Consider the following 20,484-nt stretch of genomic DNA (forward strand, 5'->3'; position numbering starts at 1 on the left):
ATTGATCAAATTCCAGTAGCCATCCTGTTACATTCAGCCAAGCAGCACTAAGTAGGACAGCTTGTTATTGAAAATGGACGCATCTATCCCGGTATTTGAAAAGCCCCATCCTCGTATTAGTGTTCTAGACTGGACTAGGAACATTCAGAAATTACAAAATGAAGCTAGGTTGAGACGATTTGGATCTTACGAACTTAGGCAACGGGCGAACCAACTTCGAAATGAAACTTCGGTTACCACACGTTGGGATAATTATGTTAACAATGAGTTAATGAGAGACAGGTAAGTATCTAAACGATCAAATTTATTTACGTTCATAAAAATAGGTACACAGTACTTACCAATATTATGATATCGCATACAAATTAGTTAAGTAAGTAATCAAAAAGAATCCTTCTCAATGGGTAGGTACTTATAACCCAAAAATTAAAAGAAAACAGTTAAATAACCATCTGAGTTGCATCAAAATCAGTTCAGCAAATTTTCAAATTACCTACCAAATATTTTACGCGATTTGAAAGCAACATGTTGGTTTTACGATAAGACAGAATTTAAATTTTCGTCCTAGAATTTTCGAAGTAGACTCATGGCGTGAAAAGCAAAGGTTCATACGGGAGCAAGTGAGAGATGAAATCAGGGCTTTGAAAGAGGAGAAGAATGCAACAGAATTACACCTAGAATCACTACAAATTCCTTTGATGGTGGTGTCTCAATGTCTATCCAATAGAGACCAGAGAGTTCCACCTGAGTTGACGAGGGACCAGCTTGGAGAGGAATTGAGGAAGGTATTTAATGAAAATTGTATTCTATGGGAATTTAGAGGTTTTTTAGTTCATAAAAAATCCGAGGTCTGGTTGGGGAAATTGATCAGTTTAATAAATCTTCTGGGGTTTAAATATAATACCTACGTATTTTTTATAAGCCTTAAGTCAGTTGGATTTCATAAATCTTTGATGAATCTACAACATGGCTTATACTGTTAACAAATATTAAAGGTCTTATTCTCTATACTGTATTCTAGACGCATTTTCTTTAGACTAGGTATTAATGTGTAATACACATTAACGGATTACTTGAAGCTATTTGTTAGTACAATTAAAGGCAGTGGTAGATGCATCTGACGATTCGAAATAATTGTAAAAGTTTATTTGAATAAAAAATATATATCTATTATATTCCAACTATTTACTAATAATGTGGAAAGTAAATAGAACTAGCTAGCTGTGGCTGGATCATCTCGACTTGTGTTAATATTGTAAATCAATTGCTCGTTTGGCTACAATACTCAAACATCCTTATTTCTTTAGGAATTACACATAATTGAAAACAGCAAACGAGTGCTAACCGACGTATGTCATATGGGCTGGCAGAAGATCAAGGATCTGACCAATGTCTTCTGCAGACTGGAGCGGGAGATTCAGAATAAGGACGACTGTCTCACACTGGAGTATCATGTGAAGGAGTTGAATAGAGAAAGTTCTGAGATATCTTATAAGGTGGACCCAACAAGGATTCCACCTGAGTGCGTTGTTCTTTCATAATCTAGACTGTAATGATAATAAATTAACTAGGAGATGCGTTGCGCTGTTAAAATCTAGATGATAACAATTTCCTTCGAATTTTTATTTGAACATTATTCTTCTATTCTATTCAAAACCACTCTGTTGGCTACAGAGTTCAGAAGTCACGGCAAGATATTATCTTGCATCAACCTGGAGATGCCATTCTATAGATATCTAGCGTTCTTGTTTTTTACAAATACCTTTGAATCAAGAATAAAACTGAATACTATCCGCTCTCACGTTCTCTTCTCTTCTCAGATATTATTTTAAATATCTTATTTTTGATAAGTATTTAGAGTTTTAAGGGTTAAACAGAGAAATTATTTTTCAGTTCCATGACAGAAGAAAGTTACGTCCACTGTATAGAAAACACGATTAACATCGCGGAACAACTCATGCGAGAATCCAAGGAGCTACGGGAAACCATGTTCAAGAGCAGGGAACAAGCCAGGAATCAGATGTATGCCCAAAGTCAACAGGTGGAGATGATTGTCCGAAGACGGGTGTACGATATACAGAGGGCGAGGAATGAAATGGAGTGGCAGAAATATAAGGTGTATTTGACGGCGTGAATTTCGTTTCACTTGCATTATTATGAAAATTTTAAATTGTAACTTTTTATCCACTTCTTTCATTGATTAATCTTTGAAGGGGGATCTTTCTTTTAAAGTAGCACATCAGGGTAAAAGTTAAAACAACAGTTACAGTGACAATGACAATGACAGTTAACAGTGGAAGATATCAGGAGAGGAAGCGTCTTCTGACCTTTCCTATTCCTTTATCCTACTTTTGTACCAAAAATGATCCGTATCTGTAAAGCAGTTTCCAAATTAAATGTGATATTTGTTCAGATGAACAGGCAAAGAACTACTTTTATTGCGAAACATCGACACCTGTACAAACTGTAATAAAAGATATAAACACTGTTTTTCAGCTGGAAGCTAATATGCAAAAAGTAGATCGTGAGATTGAGTCTCTACGTGCAGCAGTGGCGGACAAAATAAACCCCACGAAACTAGTAGAGACTCGATTGGAGACACGGACTAGAAGACCGGTCCTCGAAAGAGTGCAGGTAGATAGTATAGAAATTGGAACATGGTTAACTACTTAAGCAGGTAGGTACTACTGTAAATTTTGTTTTTCAGGATAAACCCATGCGCGGCCTGATAGAAGAATACGAAAGAGTTCATACAAGTTCTAATATGCTTGAGAAAAAGCTGCAAGACGCTTTGTAAGTATTATTTAAATAATCTAATTAGGTACCACGCGTCTGGTGACCCAAGAGCTGGTGCTTATTTCGCTCAACGGTTGAGCCTTGCCGTTCAGCGAGGTAATAGCGCCAGTGTTTTGGGCACAATGCCCATAACTGACCATTTGGACGGCGTATATTTTTTGTAAATATAAATTTTTTAGTGATAAGTTTTTCTGTATGTTTTATTGTTTTAAAATTTTTAATTAATTTGATTTATTAGGTACCTACTTGAAGTGATATATAAGCCTATAAGCTATACCTACAGTGCTTCACTCTTTCATATTTTAAAAATATTTTACTATTTACCCACTTCTATAATTGCAGTATTGAACCAAATTACTAAATGACTTCGCAGTATGATTTTGTACTAATAACTTCTTAATTCCTAACAAAATAATAATTACTAGCTGATGCCCGCTACTTCGTCTGCGTGGATTTAGGTTTTTGAAAAATCCCGTAGGAATTTTTTAATTTTCCGGGATAAAAAGTAGCCTATGTCCTTCCCCGGGATGTAAGCTAACTCTGTACCAAATTTCATCAAAATCGGTTGAACTGCTGGGCTATGAAAAGCTAGCAGACAGACAGACACACTAGCATTTATAATATTAGTATGGATTAGACTAAATTGACTTAACCGGGAATTTAACTTAAATATTTTCACAGGTCAACATATCACGGCATGTACAACCACCATCAGCGAGTTAAGAAAGACTTGGAGTATAAGAACCAGGCGTTGGAAACGGATCGCCGTCTGATAGAGATACGTAAGCCTCTGCACAAGGAAGATGATACAGAGTTCAAGAGGAACGTTGGATACTGTCATATGGCTCATGAACTTGTGACTGATTAGGCGATTAGTCGCACAGCTGTTACTAAGTGATAAGTTCAAATGTGTTGTCTCAGTAATTTAATCAATAATAAAAAAAATACCAAGTATCAAAACTGTTTCACCACACTATTTTAGATTGCGCTGAAGCAACTTTTGTCCTCTATGTAGTCTATGTAATTAAAGCCTGACCAAAAAAACTTTCTCTGGGGGCGCCACTACTATTTGATCTATGGTCAATTTGGTCTTGTATTTAAAATAAGTTTCACGGCACATTTACTCTTTGTTCCACGGTTTTCCGCAATAAGGAGAGCCGAGGTATTTTATTTTTCTGGCGACTGGTCAGACTTTAGGTTAGAAAGCACGTCTAGGATCAAAATAATGTAATTGTATAAATTACAATTAATAATTGATAAAAAAACACTTTCATCGTTTTTCAAAATTATTAGGAGCCGCGCTATGTAAATGACTTGTATTATGGGGAATTCCCTGTAATTGATGAGTTCAATTTGATTCATTTATCTTATATTTCAAGTTCAAGCTAAAGCATTTTAATAGGTTTTACAATTAGCCAACATAACAAAACTATTTTTGTTTTAATTTTGATGAAGGTCAAATTTTTCTCTCCGTAAGAACTTTTATTTCTGGTCGGTGGTAAGAACCATCTTCGTAGGTACTTCAAGGAATATTATAAAAAAAGAATTAACGAAATCGGTTCAGCTGTTCTCGAAATTTGCGATCAGCAACACATTCAGCGATTCATTTTTATATACCTATAGAGAAGATAAAATTTGAATTTTGGGATACATGCTAATTACGGTAGGTACCTACCTAGGTAATATAATAGTGAGTTTAATGTGTTAGAAATAAAAAAAGCAATTAATTAAAATAAATCAATAATTTATTAAGTTATTTTAGATCACAAGCAATATAGTTATAACTTATAATCTTTCATATTAAATATTTATATTTGAAGTAAAATAATTAAGGTTAAGATATTCAATTAGAATTTAAATCACAGAAATATAATTAAACAATACAACATAATATTTATAAAAATAAAAATGTCAATGCACTAGATTATAGTACAAAACTATAATAATTAAGAAATAGATTATAGATTAAATTATAAACATGTTTGGATTTGTGACAAGTTTCAATTGTCTTATTCAAAAAAATTAAATAAATTAAAATAACATTCAGATTTTTATTTCTCTGGTACATAATACTTATATTTTCATCTATTATATAGTAGGTTCTGAAACACAGTAGGTAGGTATTTAACTATTTATAAATATACATTTCTTTGGCTAAATATGTCTATGCAATATAAATATGGAATTGGAATGTTCTTAAAATAATAATTAATGCAAAATTGTGTCATTTTGTGCCCTTTACTAAAAAAAATACAAAAATAAATAAAATTTTTTTATTTCACTGTTGAGGCTGAATAGTCTTCAATCTTTGCCAAAAAAAAAGGTCAATACTTAACAGTGCGACAAGGCTCTTTTGACGCGTGGCGAAAATCAGAACTAACTTTGTCGTCAAGCATAAGTCCCGCAAATTGCTATTGCGCTGGAACCATGTCTCATTAACATCGAAATGAGGTCATTTTCACGTCATTTGACGTATATTTAAGTAAAAATATACCATCAGCTCGAAACTTCAGTCTAGTGCTGACGTCACTAAAATGGCGGCCACGCGTATTATCAATTTGCGGGATTAATATACCCTTTGTTCTTGTTTGAATAGTCTAAACCTTTGTTCTCCAACAGCGCCCCCCCTGTCAATGTCATTCAAGTGCCAAAAGAGCCTTGTCGCACTGTATTCAGCCGAACTATCTAAGGCCTACAATTCATGTACGCCTCCTCCAACATTTCGCAAATCTGTGTTATAATAGAATCATTAAGTTTTCTACTCGACGCCAATCTTATAGAAGGTTCAGGACAGTTAACCTCAGAGTCTCTTATATAAGCCGCGACTGTCATGGCGACGCCTTTGTCCAGGCAGTATTTAGTGATGTTTCTGAGATACGATTCTTTGGCTTCGTATGGTAGGTTGGAATTGTTGAGGTACACATGCTTCACAGGCGACAGCTCGTCACCGCTGAATGTGTAGTTTTTCAGATTAGTAAGGGCTCTGAAATAAAGAAAACAGGATTTTATACTATAACTAGCTTATGCTCGCGACTTCGTCCGCGTGGACTACAAAATTTCAAAACCCTATTTCACCCCCTTAGAGTTGAATTTTCAAAAATCCTTTCTTAGCGGATGCCTACGTCATAACAGCTATCTGCATGCCAAATTTCAGCCCGATCCGTCCAGTAGTTTGAGCTGTGCGTTGATAGATCAGTCAGTCAGTCAGTCAGTCACCTTTTCCTTTTATATATATAGATATATAGAAGAAGACTATAACTAGCTGACCTGGCGAACTTCGTACCGCCCCTAACAGTCGATTCTTAATTTTTTTTTGATACTTATTCTGCTATTCGGGACACCGGGTCAGCCTTTCCGGAACCCCTCCACCAACACCATACCATACCATACTTTATGGCATGGTATGAAAGTTCAAATTGACTTTTAAGTATTATTATGAATCTTTTGTATGGGAATATAGAAGAGTGTTGTTTTTAGACTTTTTCAGGTAATTTTTTAAATTTTTCTCTCCGTAATAACCATGGCCTCGTACTTCAAGGAATATTATAAAAAAAGAATTAGCGAAATCGGTTCAGCTGTTCTCGAGATTTGCGCTTTAAGCAACACATTTAGCGATTCATTTTTATATATAGAGAAGACGTTACTTTTTAATTTCTCTTTACTTTGAGCATGTTTTTAAGGTTCCGTACCTCAAAAGGAAAAAAGGAACCCTTATAGGATCACTTCGTTGTCTGTCTGCCAAGAAAACCTATGGGGTACTTCCCGTTGACCTAGAATCATGAAATTTGGCAGGAAGGTAGGTCTTATAGTACAACTAAAGAAATAGATCTGAAAATCGTGGATTTGTGGTTACATCACACACAATAATTAAAATGTGTTCATGAACAAATAATTATTAGTATTTTCAAAGTAAGATAAATATACAAAGTGTTGTATCATATGAAAGGGCTTTACCTATACATTCTAAAACAGATTTTTATTTATTTTTATGCATAATAGTTTTTAATTTATCGTGCAAGATGTCAAAAAAAAAAAAAATTTAATAGTAAAGGAACCCGCGGTGCGCGTGTCTGACTCGCACTTGGCCAGTTTTTTTTTACCAAGTTTATTAAAAAAAAATAGGTGTCACCTGTTCAATTTGATGGAGTTTTCATCTAGTTCGCTGATGATGGATGGCTTTTCCTCGATGATATCCAGCGCTGCAATGGCTGCTTCGGTCAGCATGGGAGGTAGAGATGCACTAAAGCAGTACCCTGAAAGATAATAGCTTTGTTCATGAAATCAAAGGCTGGGGCTAACTCGAACAGTGGAGTGGAGTGGACCCTTAACTACTTAGCTTTATACTTTAACATACAGTTGAAATTGGTGTACTGGAAATAAAACACAGAAGACCTAATTAAAATAAATAAATAAATAAATAAAAGTTTATTCAGCTCACAAAACAAGAAAATACAAAAAACATACAAACCAAATGTTACAAATTAAAAAAATTAAAACTAGGTAAGCTTAAAACTACGAGCTCGACAGTACTAAAAAGAAAAATGATGTCTTGTTTGAGCTGAAAAGGCTACTGCCTCAGCATGATGCTGCAGTATTTGACTACTGCAGCGCTGATTTTCAGGCAGAGCCCTAGTGTTCCAATTAGAGTTCTTAATGATGAGCCATCGCCGGCTCACTGCTGAGCACGGGTCTCCTCTCAGAATGAGAAATTTGGCCCTGCTGATCAAGTGGGGATCGGCAGACTTTACATATTATAGTACGCGTCGAGTCGAGATGGCAATCGGGGTTATGAAGTGGGGGGACGCCCCGCACGTCACCGGGTCAGCGCGGGGGCTGAGCGGGTGTGCAGGGCGTCCCCGCTCCGGCCATCTTAACCTGTACTACAATTACTATATTATAATATTGTAGTCTGCCAATCCCCATTTGGTCAGCAGGGTAGACTGTAGCCAAATTTTTCTATAATTTTTTTAGCCCGTTTTCAGTAGTGAGCCGGCGAAGGGTTAATACTTTGAGAATGTTATGGAGAACTCTCAGGCATACACGTTTCCTCACGATGTTTTCAGTCATCGTTAAAACAAGTGACATTTAATTGCTTAAAATGCACGTAACTCCGAAAAGTTAGTGGTGCGTGCCCGGGATCGAACCCCCGACCTCCGAGTAGGAGGCCGACGTCTTAACCACTAGGCTATCACCGCTCAATTAGGTTTACGGGTTTGGTATATTGCCATTTATAAATTGCAATTACCCCTTCCAGGTTAGCCTGCTTCATCTTAGACTGCATCATCACTTACCACCAGCTGAACCTGTTACCTGGCCCTTTACAAGTATAACAATTAGGTCAGTGTGAAACACGTCAATCCAAAAACTTATTACCTATTACGTCAACGTAGTTTCCCCAGTCTTAGGGAAATCAACACTTTAACGTAAGAAGGAAAACAAGTTTAATTCGTTAGATATTGAAAACCACAATACAAAATATTAATACCAATGTGTTTAATTAAAATGAATATGTATTGTATTTTAAAAATAAAAAAAATCCGGCGACGAGTTCCCGGGTTCATGACCGGGCACGCATCTCTAACTTTTCAAAGTTATGTGTATTTTATTTTTAGTCTGGTGGGAGGCCTTGGCCGTGGCTAGTTACCACCCTACCGGCAAAGCCGTGCCGCCAAGCGATTTAGCGTTCCGGTACGATGCCGTGTAAAAACCAAAGGTGTATGGGTTTAATAAAAACTGCCATACTCCTTCCAGGTTAGCGCGCTCCCACCTTAGACTGCATCGTCACTTACCATCAGGTGAGATTGCCGTCAAGGGCTAACTTGTATCTGAATAAAATAAATAAAATAAAAATAAGCAAGTAAAATATCACTTGCTTTAGCGGTGAAAGAAAACATCGTGCAACATAAACTTGCAACTCCTACACTACGCCTCGCGAAAGTGGGAAAGTCATTTGTGGGAATGAGATTTTAATATATAAAAGGAAAAGGTGACTGACTGACTGATCTATCAGCGTATAGCTCAAACTACTGGAAGTATTGGGCTGAAATTTGGCATGCAGATAGCTATTATGACGTATCCGGTATCACGTAGGCATCCGCTAAGAAAGGATTTTTGAAAATTCAACACCTAAGGGGGTGAAATAGGGGTTTGAAATTTGTGTAGTCCACGCAGACGAAGTCGCGAGCATAAGCTAGTTTTATAATAAAATCCCACAAACAATTTTAGACTTGCCTTTACACAAGTTTAAAAAATCTATATTATATATGTAAATGATAAGAAAGCTTAGATTTGACTCGCTCCAGCAATGCACGGGGCTGCAATCGCTTGTACAGTATGGTATAATAATATTGTAAATTGGTCACTTGAAAAGAGCAACCGCCGAGTTTCTTGCTGGTTCTTCTCGGTAGGAACGGCATTCCGAACCAGTGGTAAATTAAACTAGTTAACGATTCAAAAGCACTTGTAATAAGTCTACTTGAATCAGTACCCTTATTATAAATGCGAAAGTGTGTTTGTTTGTTGGTTTGTTGGTTTATTGGTTTGTCCTTCGATCACGTCGCAACGGTGCAACGGATTGACGTGATTGTTTGCATGGGTATAGATAAAGACCTGGAGAGTGACATAGGCTACTTTATCCCGGAAAATCAAAGAGTTCCCACAGGGTTTTTAAAAACCTAATTCCACGCAGACGAAGTCGCGGGCATCAGCTAGTAAAAATATATTCTATTCTATTCTATTCGTGAGAAAACCTAAGGAGTGAAATGAAATCTGAAAGGCACATGGTTCAAACCTCACCCGTTACACTAATAAAATAGTCGTACCTACCCCTATGACATATTATATACACAGTGAGAGATGATTAAATCAATATAAACACTAGATTACAACATGGGGTTATTCAAGGGGCGGACCAACAAATTCCTAAAAGGCCGACAACGCATCGGCGGTTCCTCTGGTGCCGCAAATGTTTATGGGCGGCGGTAATCACTTAGGATAGGATAATTAAATAATAGGAAATAAGAAATTAGTAATACGTTTAGTTAGTAATATAAGATGTAAAACTAGTGTATCAGTAAATAAAGGCTATTTTATTTTATTTATTTATTTATTTTAATCACTTAACATCACTTATCTCTATTAAAAAAAAAAACACCATACCTAATCCGGAAAGCCGTTGTTGTTCCACGATGAAGTGCGTGCCGGCACAGAAGCCTCCGATGGTCGCGAAGGAGTGCTCCAGTGAGCCCACCATCAGATCGATCTCGTCGCGAGGCACGTTCAGGTGTTCAGTCAGACCTCGCCCGTTCTTACCGATCACCTACAAAAAGTTTTCATTACATACAGAACCCTTAAAAAGGAATTTCTTCTTCTTCTCAATCGTTCACTCTTGACAGAGCGGTCGTGGCTATTTTTTTATTTTACAATTTTTAGTGGCCCCATAGTATTAAAATATGCTAGGCCTGGTTAAAAATCTACTGTTTACTAAGCTATTACACTGATCGCGAGCAATTTACTCTTATCCGTTGAGGAGTTCCATTATCTATCTTCGAAGATGTTCATCAGATATTCACCAAATTTAAATGGGACCAACTTTGAAGTATACCCTTTCAAACAAAAAAAAGAATTTTCAAAATCGGTCCAGGCGTCTTTGAGTAATCCGTTAACAGCCATAAAAATAAAAAAAATAAAAAAGATTCCGACGAATTGAGAACCTCCTCCTTTTTTTGAAGTCGGTTAAAAAATAATTCACCAATGCACCAGTCCACGACAGGTCGAGATAGCAATCGGGGTATATGGCGGGAGAACACACCGCACACCACCCGCGAGAGCTGTGCGAGGCGCATTCCCTCTCCGATTGCCGTCCCAACCTGTCGCGTACAATACATAGTAAAGAATCATTCAGCACACAAGGTTTGAAAACATTGAAAGAGCCAAGTACTATTAACAATTAGTTACCATTCGTAAGTCAATATGTACCAAACTCTTGCCCTATTTACTCCTTCTAATATGCTAATTTTTTTTATTGTATCTTGGAATTGTTCACTGTTTTAAGGGTTCCGTACCTCTAAAGGAAAAACGGAACTCTTATTAGAGCACTTTGTTGTCTGTCTGTCTGTTTTTTTCAAATCTGTAAATGAAGTGTATCACAAACCTACATAGGTACCTACTTTAAAATAACCTTTTTAAAATTAACTAATAAAAATAAAAAAAACTTGATTGAGAAAAATCTACTTACCCCAATAGTCAAACTTTCGTCCAAAATAAGCCTCAATTTGTACCTCCTAGCTAACTCCACCAATTTTCTCAGAGGGCACATTTTACCCGTATTATAGTAAATAGCCTCCGCGACCAAAAAGGCCCTTCTTTTTGGGTTAAGCTCTTTCTTTTCGGCCGCTTGTTCTAACTGACGCTCCAGATCTTTCATGTCGTTATGTTTGAAGTATCGTACTGTACTCCGGGAAGCATCTATGCCTTTTTGTATGGCGAACCATACTTTTTCATCCCTGTTGAGTAAAAAAGCGATGATGGCAAAGTGGTTAAGGCGGCTTATTCAGAGGGTTGTAGTTCGATCCTGCGCACACATCTTAATTTTTAGGGTTTCGTACCTCAAAAGGAACCCTTATAGGACTAATTCGTTGTCTGTCTGTCTGTCTTAATTTTTTGCCCCTACTTTAGTCACTTAGGGGTAGAATTGTCAAAATTCCTTTCTTAGCGGATGTCTACGTCATAATAGCTATCTGCATGTTGAATTTCAGCCTGATCCATCCAGTAGTTTGCTTTTTCTTTTATATATTTAGATTAAGATTATTATTGTATAATAATAACTATTACAATAAATAATAATAATAATTATTGTGTAATAACTATGTAGTTAATAACAACATGTATGAGATATAAATAAATCTGTTATCCTCTATTCTTATTCATAAAGTTTCCTGTTTTGCAAGGAAAATCACAAAATGATACATATTACTTAATTATGGGGTTTTCCAAACAATTACTTAAAAGTTGTGTTAAAATCTATATTATTTAAGTAAGGTTTTGTCGGATTTACATTTTTCAGTTTTACTTTGAAACTGTTAACTTACAGATAAATCTGGGTTAAAAATATAGGGGTTGAATTTTCAAAAATCCTTTCTTAGCAGATGCCTACGTCATAATAGCTATCTGCATGCCAAATTTCAGCCCCATCCGTCCAATAATTTGAGCTGTGCGTTGACAGATCAGTCAGTCAGTCACCTTTTCATTTTATATTTTTAGATTAATAGTACTCACGCGAAAATGATGTCCCCTTTCTTAGCATAAGCGGGAATAGCACTGGCTACTGTTGAGAACCCGTATGAGTATACACAGGTTTCTTCCACCTGTAAGAATTTTGCCAGCCTGTCTTCCAGCTCCAAATGCACATCTATGGTACCATAGAACCCTCGAGGACCACATGACCCAACTCCATACTTATGCAAAGATTGTATGGCCCGTTCCATAATCGAAGCCTCCTTATCTAGGCAAAGAAAGCTTGTAGCACCCACATTGAGAACATTCTCATCAATTTTCCCCATCAAAGTAGGCTCTGGAACAACTAAATCATCTTCAACTAACGGTAAGGGCTTCCATTCCAATAACTTTTTCTTAGTTAATCGGTCTTCAGGTTTCTTTGATTTTCTCAACCATAAAAAATATGCTGAGCCGATAACGACTTGGGCAGCGATAACTATTGTCCACCAACTAGCCTAAAATAAATCAATAGATTAAAAAAAGTTAAGTAAAACTTGGCAAAACATAACGTATATTAAAAGTAAGGTTAATCTGACTTACGGTATCATAGATATCCATGAAAATCATTTTTGTAAATTGAAATGAACGTCCTCACGCACTCAGTAACGACAAACAAGTAATAAATAAATATTCCAGTTTCTCAAATCTCAATTCTCTTCTCGCCGATGCAATCAAAATTCATTAAAATATATGACATACGTCAGTGGTTATAAAACGTAGGTACCTAGTGATTATAATATACTCTTTGAGTGGTTACATACACGGAACAGAAAAATACCAATATACACCGACCAGCCAATATACTACTAGTCATTACATACTCCCACAGAGTACATTATATATACTGCATACTCCCATACTCTATAGAGTAAGAGGCCCCGTTTTCCATATGTAAAAAGTACTCTCGGCCCCGTAAACGTTCAAGCATAGATTATCTACTATATACTAGCGTTCAAGCATGTTTGTAAAATTTTACGTTTTTGTCTTTTGATGTTTTGTTTGATGACGTCATCGCACAAGAGCACAGTGCAAATACCATACAAACAGGTCTGTCAAACAGGCTTGTCAAACAAGGCGTCACTTTCGATGCAGAATCCAGAAAGGGATACTGCGCTAAAACGGAGTGATTATATTGTCTTTGACTGCGCTGAGCAATGAGCACCGCGGACAAAGGATTTCTTGCATTAACTTTAACAATGTGTTAAAAAAAAGGAGATGTTAGGCACGAGAATGGTTAAAAACTTAAAACAGCAAGATATATGCACACATGAAAATTTACTGAAAGAAATATGGAGCTAAAATGGAACGTTTGTTTGACAAACATAGCCGTCAATCAAATTTGCCAAACACGTAGTTTGTTTAACAAGCACGTAGTTTGACAAACACGTGAAGAACATGCCGCAGACGCTCAAGCACGTTTGTCAAAATTTGACAAACATGCTTGACCATCTGCGGGGCCTATAACTAGATCGTCCAAGCCTATAACCATAGATTATCTACTATCCTATAACGTACACGGCCACCTAACAAGACCTAACAATTTGTATTGGCAACACTGCTTTCAAGCATTTCAAGTAGATAATCTATGATTTAGATCACCGATTTAGATTGCGTTTCGATGAAAACCACAGATGAAAACGTACTTAGTGATTATCCTGTGGTGATTATATACTCTTTGGTTTCGATTTTGAAACATTTTTGAAATGAATGAAATTATTGTTTTCCACATCAACAAAACACCAAAATTGTGAAATAAATTCACAATGAATTTCGGTGGCACGTTAAGGTTGAACAAATTCGCTTGTTTCACGTTAATTTTCATTCTGTTCCTCATAGTTTATTGGCGATCGGGAAGTTCGGGGTATCCTGTTGACAAAACTGATTTGGTAAACATAAAAACGTTGCTAAAAGCTGCTATTTATGCGGCGGAGCAGGGTGGTAAGAAAGTTGCTGAAGGTAAGAACCATGACTTGAATATAAAAATTAAAGGAAAGACGCTAGAAGGGGCTAATGACCCTGTAACAGACGCAGACTATGCTTCTCACTGCACGATGTATTTTAGTCTAAAAAGTACGTTTCCTAAGTTGAATATAATTTCGGAAGAGCATTCGAAAGATGACCCGAATTGCCAGAACCAGGGCAAGAAGATAGATATCGACTCAACACCCAAAGAACATAGGATAATAGACCATTTAAATGATGAGCATGTTTTTATGAAAGATGTGACTTTATGGATAGATCCTTTGGATGCTACGCAAGAATATACAGGTAATTTGGCAGAATATCAATCACAGACTACAGTTGATATCAATCTTATACTACACAGCGGTGACATACACATGTGTTTTTTTTAGAAAGTTCTCAGAATAAAATTAATGGTTGACCTGAATTCAATTGAAGCAGAAGGATGCAGTAATGGCCAATTAATTCAAAGTCTAGCTTGTTATTTTAATACATGTTGATCCATGGCCTTTATGTAAAAGCTAATAAGAATATCTCTACCATTTTTAATTTTATCTAAATAAATAAAAGAAAATCTCAAACTACTGGACAGATCGGGCTGAAATTTGGCATGTAGATACTCTATCATGACGTAGACATCTGCTAAGAAAGGATTTTTGAAAATTCAATCCCTAACGGGGTGAAATAGTCGTAGAAATTTATGTAGACCACGCGAGCATAAGCTAGTCCATAATATTATTAATGCGAAAGTGTTTGTCTGTCTATTACCTTGTCACTGCCCATCCACTTAACCATTTAATCCCAGGCATTAAATAGGCTACCAGGAACTACTACTTAATATCCTGGAAAATCAAAGAGCCTCCATTGGATTTTTAAAAATCTAAATCCATTTACATATTATACATAGTATGCAACAGGTCGAGATAATAGTTGGTGTAAGAAGCGGGGACGCCCCGCACACCCGCACGTCACTTGCGCTATCCCGCACGTCACTCGCGCTAGCCCGCACAGTGTTTACGCATGCACTGTGCGGGTATGCAGGGCGTGCCCACCCCGATTGCCATCTTGACCTGTGGCGTACTATAGTTTATTGTGCTTCTTCCAGAGGGTCTGTACAAGTACGTTACAACAATGGTCTGCGTGGCAATCAATGGAGTGCCGATAGTCGGTGTGATACATTACCCGTTCACGTCCCGCACCTACTGGGGCTGGGAGACCAAGAAGACTTCCACCAACATACCTAATATACAACATGTACGTGGGTATTATACTTATCAATCATCTATTTTATCCTAGCAGAAAGTACAGAATTTGTTTTTTACACTTTATTATCCACAAATAATAGGCATTTGTGATTGTGTGTTAGGTATTTTTAGGATTCCCGTACATCAGCCTTTAGAATGACATTTTGGCTTTATAGAGCGTTGTCTCTGTCACTCATACCTATATGACGTTTCGTCGGTCTCCACAACAGGGACAATGCTCTACAAATCTGCTATCTTCTAAAGGTCGATGTACATCACTTTCGGCCGCGTACTGTAGATTTTTGACTTCTTTCTATTTACGTTTTCAGATGGAAGAGAACAAAGAACATCCCAGAGTAGTTGTGTCCCGTTCTCACCCAGGTAAAGTCTCCGACATAGCCAAAGCAGCGTTTGGTATCAAAACCACTGTCACCCCAGCGGCTGGTGCAGGGGACAAAGTCATGAGTGTAGTCAACGGAGAGTTTGATGTGTATCTACATGCAACAGCTATCAAAAAGTGGGATTTATGTGCTGGCAATGCGATAATTAAAGCGGTTAACGGTAAAATGACAACGATTAAGGGTAAGGACATTGATTATTCCGCAAACAGTGCCGTTAAAATTACAGATGGTATTCTAGTAACGAGGTATGACCATGAGTATTATTTGAGCAAGTTGCCAAACATTGTCGCTACTTCATAATAATGTATTGTTTTGTCACAGTTAAATCTTGTTTTCAGTAAAAACTAGTTCTGATTGAAAGCGATTATTACAACTAGTTTTAATTAGTAAAAACTAATTCTGGCTGAAAGCCTTTGTTAGGGTTCCGTACCTCAAAAGGAAAAACGGAACCCTTATAGGATCACTTTATTCTCTGTCTGTCTGTCGGTTTGTCAAGAAACCTACAGGGTACTTCCCGTTGACATAGAATCATGAAATTTGGCAGGTAGGTAGATCTTATAGCAAACATTTGGGGAAAAATCTGAAAACCGTGAATTTGTGGTTATATTCCACAAAAAAAATTAAATTGTGGCTATGAATTAATAATTAATATTTTCATTTTATGAGTAAGATAACTATACCAACTGGGGTATCATATGAAAGGTCTTCACCTGTGCATTCTAAAACAGATTTTTAATCATTTTTATGCATCAATTCTCGCCGAATGTATTTGATTGACTTATATATCAAAAGTTGCTCTATGACTGTTAATACCGCCAGCTACGACTCGCTTTACTAGTTTTGTCGCTGAGCGACCAGTTTTCAAAATTAAACTCGATCAGCGATATTCGTTCAGCGATGCTCGCTCGTTTGAACACGTGTAACGCGCACGCATGTATGCACAGGACTGAGCGACCGCGGGCGAATGGCGCGAGTAATCGCTCGTCGCACTTGCACACACGCTTATAGCCCGGCGACAAAACTGTCGAAACTGCCCACTCGCTTCCCGTTGATCGCCAACTCGTTTATAGTTTCTAGTTCTAATCGTTTCTCGTTCATAGTCGGCGGTCGGACTGCCTTAAATTTGATGTTGTAACAAAGACTAAGCCAGAACTAGTCTTTCATAGTTTAAATTGAAAATTAGTTTTTATCTGTAACAGTTTTAGTTTATGTATCTGTAATTATTAACGTAGTATTTATGAGGTCATAATATGCATTAGATTTTTTAATACACTTTTACTTTTATTGTACCAAATATTCGTTTTGTGGATATCAAGAATATTGTATACAGACTATTATATTTTGAACATTAAATTAATTAAATCATATCATGTAGAATAAAATTAGATATATAGTAATTTCATTTTTGGAAGAAATTGTAAATATTTTTGATCTTAAATTAACTTATTATGCGGTTTCTGGTTAAACATATTATATTAATGATTAGTTTAATATACTATATTTCATAGAATAGAAAACAAATTAGAACTAAACTTAAAATATCAATATAAAATTTGTCTTTTTCTGCATAATATTATTATTATTTATTAATATTGTAAAAAGCACAGAATTTTATTTAAGCTTATAGAAATGGTATAGGCATTCAACTAAATAAGCAGATAGAGGGCTTATTTCAAACAAAAAAGCTTCATAAAGAAGCTATCAAAATTAGTATGACAATAGAAATGTTATGGTATGACTAAGATCTCATCTTTTCCATCTTATATTATTTATTTATATTTTGTATAGTAATATAATTGGCCCCGATTCTCTAGTCTCTCTCTAAACTAAATTTAGAGTATCTGCATCCTTTTCTTTTTACTAATGCTAAAAAAGAAACGGAACATGACTTTCACATTTAAAGACTCTAAATTTTAGTGCACAATAGAAATTTAAACAGTAGGTTCGCGAGTGCGTGCTAAAATCACGGGTTTTACCATCTAAAAATTATATTTAGAAATGTCAAACTGCTTCTGTCCTTTTCATATTACAATAGTAAGAAGAGGGTGCGAATACTCTAAAATTAGGTTGTGCTTAGAATCGGTGCCAATGTGTAATTATGTTTGTTGTACCATTTATCGTTACCACAGACGCCAGCAACTACGCCGTTGGCGCAGTGCTATCTCAAGGCCCTATCGGCAAGGACAACCAATAGCCTATGCTTCTAGAACCTTAAACAAACAAGAAGGAAATTACTCGACCACAGAAAAGGAGTTAGTTTCTATTTTATTCGCCGTTAAAACTTTCCGACCATATCTCTACGGCACTAAATTCAAAATCGTAACAGATCATCGGCCCTTAGTATGGCTCTTCAACGTCAAAGATCCTGGTTCCAAACTCGTCCGTTGGCGCCTCAAACTTGAGGAATACGATTACGAGATTATTTACAAACCTGGAAAATTAAATTCAAATGCAGACGCTCTGTCTCGCATCCCAATTCATGCTATAAATACAGATAATCTTACTAAGCTTTCCTACGAGGCATATTTTAAGAAACAACTTACAAACTCTTTACCAGATTCTAACACAAAAATTGAAGAACACTCACAAGCTTTACATCTTTCCAAATGCAAATTATTGCATGCCCCGTTTCTCTAGATTTCGACAACTCAATGCCACATTGTGAGGAATTATTATCTCAGATAACCGACACCGCTTCATTGTTAGAAGCCGAACGTGAACAATGTTCGGTAAGGTCAGTTACAAAAAATAATAAAACATATTATTTTCTTTTTACCAAGGTTCATCATTACGATGAGACAACTTTTCGCTCCATTTACGACACTTTGATGATGCTTCGTGATGAACTTATATCACATCACCCTAGCATTGATGAAATAGCTATCTCCGATTTCTCTGAACCTTTTACTAAATTATCCTATACCAAAATTTATAATATGATTTCCTACGTATTTCATAACACTGATATCAAAATACATATTTATAAAAATCAAATAATATTTCCAACTCCAGCTGAAGTTCCTACAATTCTCAAAGAGAATCACGACACTCCCATAGCAGGACATCCTGGTGTGAATAGGATGTATAGTCGAATTAAAGCCTCATACTACTGGAAAGGAATGAGAACTGACATAGAACGCTATGTGAAGTCTTGCAAACTATGCCAAGTTAACAAACCTTTACGAGCTTGCAATAAAGCTCCTATGGTTATTACATCCACGAGCACAAAGCCTTTTGAACGATTAGCTCTGGACATAGTTGGTGTCTTACCTGAAGCAGGTTTCCAAAAGTTCAAGTTCATACTGACTCTGCAAGATGATCTTACCAAATTCCTATGTGTCTATCCTATGATTTCTTCAACAAGTGAAGAAGTAGCCCGTAATCTGGTCCACTTTATGTCCTTATTCGCTATTCCTAAAATGATCCTTACTGATCAAGCCATGACTTTTACATCAGAACTGTTTAAACAAGTTACCGATATTTTCAAAATCAAACCCTTACTTTCTAGCCCTTACCATCCCCAAACTAACGGTGCGCTGGAACGCAGCCACGCTACTCTTAAAGAATACCTAAAATCCTTTGTAAACGAAAATCAAAATGATTGGCATTGCTACCTAGCAACAGCTGTTCTCGCGTATAATACAACTCCTCATACTACTACTCAATTTACTCCGTTTGAACTTCTGTTTGGACAGAAACCAACCCTTCCTAATTCTCTCTACGACACAGATAATAATGTTACATACCACGAGTATGTCCGTGCGCTTCAGTATAGAATGAAAGTAAGCCGCGAAAAAGCTTTAGAGTATATTAGATCAAGTAAAGAATCTTCAAAACAAATCTATGATTCAAGTTCTAATCCTAACATAGAATATAAAGTTGGTGACATGGTATATTTAAAATACCATCACAGACTTCGTAAAGCCTTATCTCCAATATGGAAAGGCCCTTACAAAATCGTTAAAATAAATGGAAAACATAATGTTACTTTATTAATAAATAGAAAACATGTTAAGTATCATACTAATTTAATTAAGCTCGCTGTAACTTAAGCTTATCATTCTTTTCAGATTTTTCTCCTACGTCTCGTCTGAGCCAATGATTACACCCATAACGCATAGCCCTGGAATATATTTCGACCCCATTACAAAAATTTATTTCTACAATGATTATTGGAGAGTAATCACGCATCTCAACACCGTCTCATTGGAACCACAGCTTGACAAAGTTGACCGGTTGATTGTTAAAACCTCTCTAGTTTGTGCTAAGTTGCAACCAGAAGAGTACTCTAGCTGCAAAAATGTTTTTAGTCCAATTGAAGTACTTCTAGAATCCAATTATCTCAAGGCTCAATCTCTATCTCATATTATCTCAAGCGAAAATCCTGCTAGATTCAAAAGATCTTTAGAATTTGGTGGTGAAATCCTTAAGTTTTTCTTTGGCACTTTAGATGCTGAAGATGCCCGAAAATATGATGCTGCAATTAGCTCTTGTCAGAGATCTGAATCTGAGATATTTCATTTAATGAAAGATAATATTCATATAGTTAAGTCGTCTATTAATACTTTTAATTCTACTATTTCTAGGTTAAATCAAAATGAGATAAAGTTAAACTCTCAGATTAATAAATTAAACGATATATTGTCTTATGTTACTAGTGATAATGAAAAATTAATGTATTTAACTAGATTTAATAGCTTAGTTAATATAATCGAAAGCTCTTTACTAGCTATCTCAAATTTTCTCGATACTGTAATAAACGCAATTTTGTTTTCAAAAGTTAATGTTCTACATCCTTCTGTTCT

General features: G+C 36.2%; 4 protein-coding genes across 4 annotated transcripts in view; 3 read left to right on the forward strand and 1 right to left on the reverse strand.

The window, feature by feature from the left end:
• LOC117988377 (sperm-associated antigen 7 homolog) overlaps nt 1–20,484 on the forward strand; it is a 396,860-nt gene that overhangs the window by 56,099 nt on the left and 320,277 nt on the right. The window lies entirely within an intron of this gene.
• On the forward strand, nt 19–3,856 carry LOC117988381 (tektin-B1-like). The gene is made up of 7 exons (XM_034975514.2): nt 19–282; nt 569–785; nt 1,308–1,522; nt 1,894–2,116; nt 2,497–2,634; nt 2,708–2,793; nt 3,478–3,856. Exons 1-7 carry the CDS (start codon nt 74–76, stop codon nt 3,662–3,664), a joined length of 1,275 nt encoding a protein of 424 aa, XP_034831405.2. The 5' UTR covers nt 19–73; the 3' UTR covers nt 3,665–3,856.
• On the reverse strand, nt 4,624–12,836 carry Spt-I (serine palmitoyltransferase subunit I). The gene is made up of 6 exons (XM_034975499.2): nt 12,613–12,836; nt 12,073–12,527; nt 11,033–11,300; nt 9,955–10,114; nt 6,926–7,049; nt 4,624–5,779 (listed from the first exon to the last, which is right to left on the reverse strand). Exons 1-6 carry the CDS (start codon nt 12,637–12,639, stop codon nt 5,482–5,484), a joined length of 1,332 nt encoding a protein of 443 aa, XP_034831390.1. The 5' UTR covers nt 12,640–12,836; the 3' UTR covers nt 4,624–5,481.
• Nucleotides 13,733–16,879, forward strand: LOC117988374 (putative inositol monophosphatase 3). The gene is made up of 3 exons (XM_034975505.2): nt 13,733–14,340; nt 15,140–15,288; nt 15,608–16,879. Exons 1-3 carry the CDS (start codon nt 13,836–13,838, stop codon nt 15,977–15,979), a joined length of 1,026 nt encoding a protein of 341 aa, XP_034831396.1. The 5' UTR covers nt 13,733–13,835; the 3' UTR covers nt 15,980–16,879.

The sequence above is a fragment of the Maniola hyperantus genome, chromosome 14 (assembly GCF_902806685.2).
Source record: "Maniola hyperantus chromosome 14, iAphHyp1.2, whole genome shotgun sequence".
Classification (NCBI taxonomy): Eukaryota; Metazoa; Arthropoda; class Insecta; order Lepidoptera; family Nymphalidae; genus Maniola; species Maniola hyperantus.